This window comes from Cyprinodon variegatus, unplaced genomic scaffold (assembly GCF_000732505.1).
Source record: "Cyprinodon variegatus isolate N-32 unplaced genomic scaffold, C_variegatus-1.0 Scaffold225, whole genome shotgun sequence".
In the NCBI taxonomy this organism is placed as follows: domain Eukaryota; kingdom Metazoa; phylum Chordata; class Actinopteri; order Cyprinodontiformes; family Cyprinodontidae; genus Cyprinodon; species Cyprinodon variegatus.
The window spans coordinates 312231-317340 of NW_015150678.1; the positions used below are offsets into that span (position 1 = coordinate 312231).

The 5110-nt window shown below is 45.9% G+C and overlaps 1 protein-coding gene across 3 annotated transcripts in view; it reads left to right on the forward strand.

The window, feature by feature from the left end:
- The window catches only part of usp34 (ubiquitin specific peptidase 34), a 91825-nt gene that overhangs the window by 55113 nt on the left and 31602 nt on the right, over positions 1-5110 (forward strand). Inside the window, exons 33-42 of one of the 3 annotated variants that reach the window (XM_015380951.1) lie at positions 253-453; positions 539-621; positions 698-738; positions 849-973; positions 1144-1296; positions 3102-3206; positions 3310-3404; positions 3521-3825; positions 4098-4261; positions 4343-4408. In XM_015380951.1, coding sequence (XP_015236437.1) covers positions 253-453; positions 539-621; positions 698-738; positions 849-973; positions 1144-1296; positions 3102-3206; positions 3310-3404; positions 3521-3825; positions 4098-4261; positions 4343-4408 — 1338 coding nt within the window. The remainder of the gene's footprint in view (positions 1-252; positions 454-538; positions 622-697; positions 739-848; positions 974-1143; positions 1297-3101; positions 3207-3309; positions 3405-3520; positions 3826-4097; positions 4262-4342; positions 4409-5110) is intronic. The other 2 variants (XM_015380952.1, XM_015380954.1) reach the window with 2 other exon arrangements.

A 5110-nucleotide genomic window follows, 5' to 3' on the forward strand; every position in this document is an offset into this window, starting at 1 on the left:
TTTTTCTATAAAATACATTTGAAAAATGCTTGTTGGTAAAACCCTGGTAGTTTGAACCTCAAAATATTCACTGGTTATTGAGGTTTTTAAGCTGTAAAAACAAAAATTGGATGAGTTGCTTTAAAAACAACACACCTAGAGCCATTTCCTTGTTTTGAATTATTCAAATTAAGTTTTTAGTTGATTTTTTTGTTGTAATTTCGAGGATTAATTAGTTGTTTTCCTGACTATTTTCGCTCGTCCTCTCTGCAGTGGCAGCTGGACTGCCTCGCCTGCCTGCTGAAGCTGATCTGCCAGTTTGCAGTGGACCCCGCAGACCTGGACCTAGCCTACCATGACGTCTTTTCCTGGTCCGGCCTCGCCGAAAGCCAACGCAAAAGGGCTTGGCCTGGAAAATCCCGCAAATCCACAGTGGAGCACGGAAAAGGCCTGCACATCCCTCGCCTTACAGAGGTACCGCCCCATCAGCCGCTTCTTTAAAAGCGCGATCAGACCATCCCCACGGAGCCTCTCTGAATAACTCTCCCTGTCCTCTCAGGTGTTCCTCGGCCTCGTCCAGGGGACCAGCCTGATCCAGAGGCTCATAAACGTGGCCTACACCTACGACAACCTGGCACACAGGTGAGGAAACTCTCCTGTGTCAGCAGAGTTCAAAATAAAGGAAGAGCTTTATTCATCTTCTGTTTTTGCTCTGCAGGGTTCTAAAGGCCCAGTCCGATCACAGGTCTCGTCATGAAGGTAAAAGTTCACACCTCTTGGCTTTAGATGACCTGTAAAGCTGAAGAACTCCAGATGAAGGTAGAGGGCAGGAAAAAAAACTAACATCTGATCTGTTTGTGTTCCCACAGTGACTCACTACTCTATGTGGCTTCTGGTGAGCTGGGCTCACTGCTCGTCCACAGTGAAGTCCAGCCTGGCTGACAGCGAGCACCTCCACGATTGGCTGAAGAAGCTCACGCTGCTGGTACCTGAGGTGAGCAGGTCCACCCCACAGCGCTAAAAGCGTTCCATCCAGCCCGACAGGATGGTTGGGGCCATGTTCACAGCTTTGATTTATTCTAGCAGAGAACAAGCTGACAGGAATCCAAGCAAAAGCAAAAAGTTAAAACTAATTTTCTGATTGTTTCTGTGTCGTGTCTGCAGCCGGCAGTAAGGCACGAGGCATGCAACGGCCTCTACAAGCTCTCTCTGTCCGGCCTGGAGGGGGGAGAGTCCATCAACAGGTCCTTTCTGCTTCTTGCCGCCTCCACGCTGCTCAAGTTCCTTCCTGACGCTCAGGCTCTCAAACCGCTGAGGGTGGGTCCTTCACACGGAAACACCAGATGCAGGCTACACTCTGTGTCAGCAGTCCTCTGGGACCATGATTTGACTCAATTTGAGCTTTGCTATACTAAACCCAGTTCGTTTCTTTGAGCCATTGTCTCATTGATGGGATGAATGCCGGAAATACTGGGACACACTTTCATCTGCATGGATGGAGAAAATCAGTGCTTTTCCACCAAAAACACATGGAGTTTAACAGATTTCTCAGTTGTTTAGATTAGAAAAAATTGAGCTAATTGAGAAGATTCTACTCAATTCAAATTAACCTCATATTCCCCAAAGGCTCCTTCTGATGTTTGTGCTTAAATAACAAGACTAAAAGTATTACAAACTTTATAAATTTTTCTCCCACACCTAATGTTTATTGCATTTTACAGCAAATAAGGCTTTTAAAAATAATAATTAAGGCTACAAACCTTTAAAAACAGTAGATCTATTTTTTAACATTACCTGTGACGAATAACAAAGATGGCGCAGGCACCGCACGGGGAGGCGGAGTTACGCGACAAACTGGGAGCGAAAAGTAGTGATCAGCTGTCCAAACTGTCAGTTAACTGAGTTCACGATAAATTTCACTATGTTTCTGCGCTCTATATAGTGATGGAGGGATTTAGGGATTAGGGCGGACGTTTGGACACCACATAAAAGTTGCAGGAAACTGACTGGAGTTTGAAATCAGATATTGAACCAAAATGGTAAAAGTCATCAGAGCCTTCTGAGGTTTATGCTACGTTCACACTGCAGCAGGAGCAGCAAAATCGCGTCTGCTGCTTCATTTTTACTGCTTGTACCAGTTAGTTCTGACGCGCGGCTGAAGCAGCTTTGCGACTCTGGCTGCGCGGTGCAAAAGTGGATCTGACGTGCGTTGGGCGGAGCTACTCTATCCTTTCTCTGCCTTGCAGCTATATTTGCTGTGATCAGTGGGAATAAAGTAGTTTTAATATGTTTTTAAGTGAGAAAATCCACCTCAAAACTTAATCATTGCAGTCAGTTCATCCAGATTACCATCCTGCCTTCTAATATTATTTCTGTCGGAGCCGCTCAGACCCCCACATACCAGCGGTGTGCCGACAGTAGGAATCCCATTCAACAGCAGCCTCTGGCCTGGTTGCCTCCCAGCGGTTTGCCGCGGGGGCTGGAAAGCGGTTTTCATGTCTGTAATCTAAACAGCAGGCACCAGGATAATAAAAGTGAACATATTCTGCCAGCAGGTTTCAGCATTTTAAGTTAATTTAGGCGTTAATAAACTGTTTCAGTGGAGTGATCACAGCGCTCTGTGTCATCAGCGATGTGCCTGTCTCCCTGGCAGCTCCCAGATCAGCTTCTCTGATTGGTTGATGCGGCGCGTCGAGCAGCAAAATTTCAATCTTTCCATCCCGAGCTGCGCCTGCTGCTCAAAACACGCTGCGGGACCTTTTGCTGCGCCTTGACGCTCGTCAACCATTGACTTTGCATGTAAACTCGCTGCTTCTGACGCGCCTGCTGCGTCCGGTGTGAACGTAGCATTAGCGTAGAGACAATTTCTCTACCTAGATATGTTTTCCTTTAAATCATTCCTCTGACCTTATTTAGACTGTCTTTGGCTTCGTCCTTTTGTGACCACTTTTTTGTTAAAGTGTCATAGTTGGCATCCACCTTTACTATTTAAAACAAAAGATTGGATTTTAGAGCAGAGGCAGGTGAAGTGGAGCATACGACCAGGACTAGTCTAGCTAGTTGGTCCCATTCTGGTAGATTGGATTAGACTGAATGGTTGGTAAACTTTACTTCCTCTGCAGGTGGAGGATTATGAAGAGGAGCCTCTGTTACGGACCGGCTGTAAGGAGTACTTCTGGCTGCTCTGCAAACTCATCGATAACATCCATGTGAAAGATGCCAGCCAGGTGAGACCCTCCTAATGATCAGAAACTTTTTGTTGAACTCTCTGTTTCATCCTCCTGGTTTTGCATTGAGCTGCTGCTAGAATTGGTCTGTTTGAACTCACAGAAGGTCTCTCCCTCTCTGTCGCTGACCGGCTCGATGCAGACCACCCTCCTGGACCTGGACGCTCTTGCCCGGCACCTTGCCGACTGCATAAGGAGGTCAGATAGACAGAGATGAACATTGGCCGGCTTCAGTCATGGATCCTATGCAGATACATTAACTTGTTGTGGTTCTGTAGAGCAAACTGATGTGGTGAACTTTCTCTCACACCCAGCCGAGAGATCCTGGATCAGCAGGACGGGAACATAGAGGACGACGGGCTGACGGGGCTGCTGCGTCTCGCCACCAGTGTTCTCAAGCACAAGCCTCCGTTTAAGTTCTCTCGCGAAGGCCAGGAGTTTCTTCGGGACGTCTACAACCTGCTCTTCCTCCTGCCCAGCCTGGCTGATCGCGCTCAGCCCAAATGCAAGTCTCACTCTGCCAGAGCGGCCGCCTATGACCTGCTGGTGGAGATGGTGAAGGGCTCGGTGGAGAATTACCGGCTGCTCCACAACTGGGTGATGTCGCAGCACATGCAGTGTAAGAATGTTTGGTTCCTCTGGGTGCTAACAAGTCATTTCATGTCAGAACTACGTACTTTTTAATGCCTGCAAGCTACACTCTGTGTCAGCAGTCCTTGAAGACGATGATCTGACTCAATTTGAGCTTTGCTATAGTGAGATCCGTCTGCCTCCAATAGATGCTTCCCCTCATGTGGGACTTATGCTGGACAGACGGGAACATTATTCTATGAAAGATCAGCCTCCAAGTGACTAAAGGTGCGATCAGTGATTTCTGGTGTTTCCTTCCAGCTTCTCACGCCCCGTATAAGTGGGACTACTGGCCCCACGACGACGTTCGGGCAGAGTGCCGCTTCGTTGGACTTACAAACCTTGGAGCGACCTGCTACATGGCGTCAACAATCCAGCAGCTGTACATGATCCCCGAGGCCCGCCAAGCCGTCTTCACCGCAAAGGTCAGAACCCACAGGTCAGACGGCAAGAGGACGGGCTCAGAAACAGTTCAGTTCCTAACAGAGATTATTTAATGTGTGCAGTACTCTGAGGAGATCAAACACAAGACCACGCTGCTGGAGCTGCAGAAGATGTTCACCTATCTCATGGTAAGATTTCAACCAGCAAGGCCGGCCTGTTAAAAATACTACCAGGTTTCTTTAGATTACAGCCTCATTTTTAATGCAGGGTTCCCGCGGGTCCTTAAAAAGTCTTAAAAGGCATTGAATTCTTGAAAATAAAAGGCTTAGGCCTTAATTGGTATTAAAATGTCTTAAATTAATGATAGACTAAAAAAAGAGTCGTATTTAACTGAAGCTGAGGCTAAATAATTCATGTCCTGAATCAGTTCTCTATAGAACCACCTACTGCTGTAGCTAAACTGTCGGTTTTACACATGAAGAAGATAACTTCTTTTACCTGCTCTTTACAAAACAGCTCAGTCAGATAAGATGTTTAAGCCCTGCCATTGATTCTGAGATTTGTACTTTGACTAGGCCATTTTAGCACCAAGATATAATCTAGATTAGGACTGAGACAATTATTGAAATAATTGTCAGCTAATTTAGTATTTCAGAAATTAACTGGTATATACAGATTTAGAAGTTATGAACCTGCATGTTAACTAAAAAAAAAAAAACCAAAAACATCTACCCATCTTACGTCTTAAATCACTCACGACGTGTTGGCAGAACTGAGCCTAACTCAAATACTATATAACTGTCCTGGAACAATTCAAATAACGTTCATGTACTTTGACGCACACTGGTTTATCAACGTGTTGCACTCAAACAATATATATATATATATAT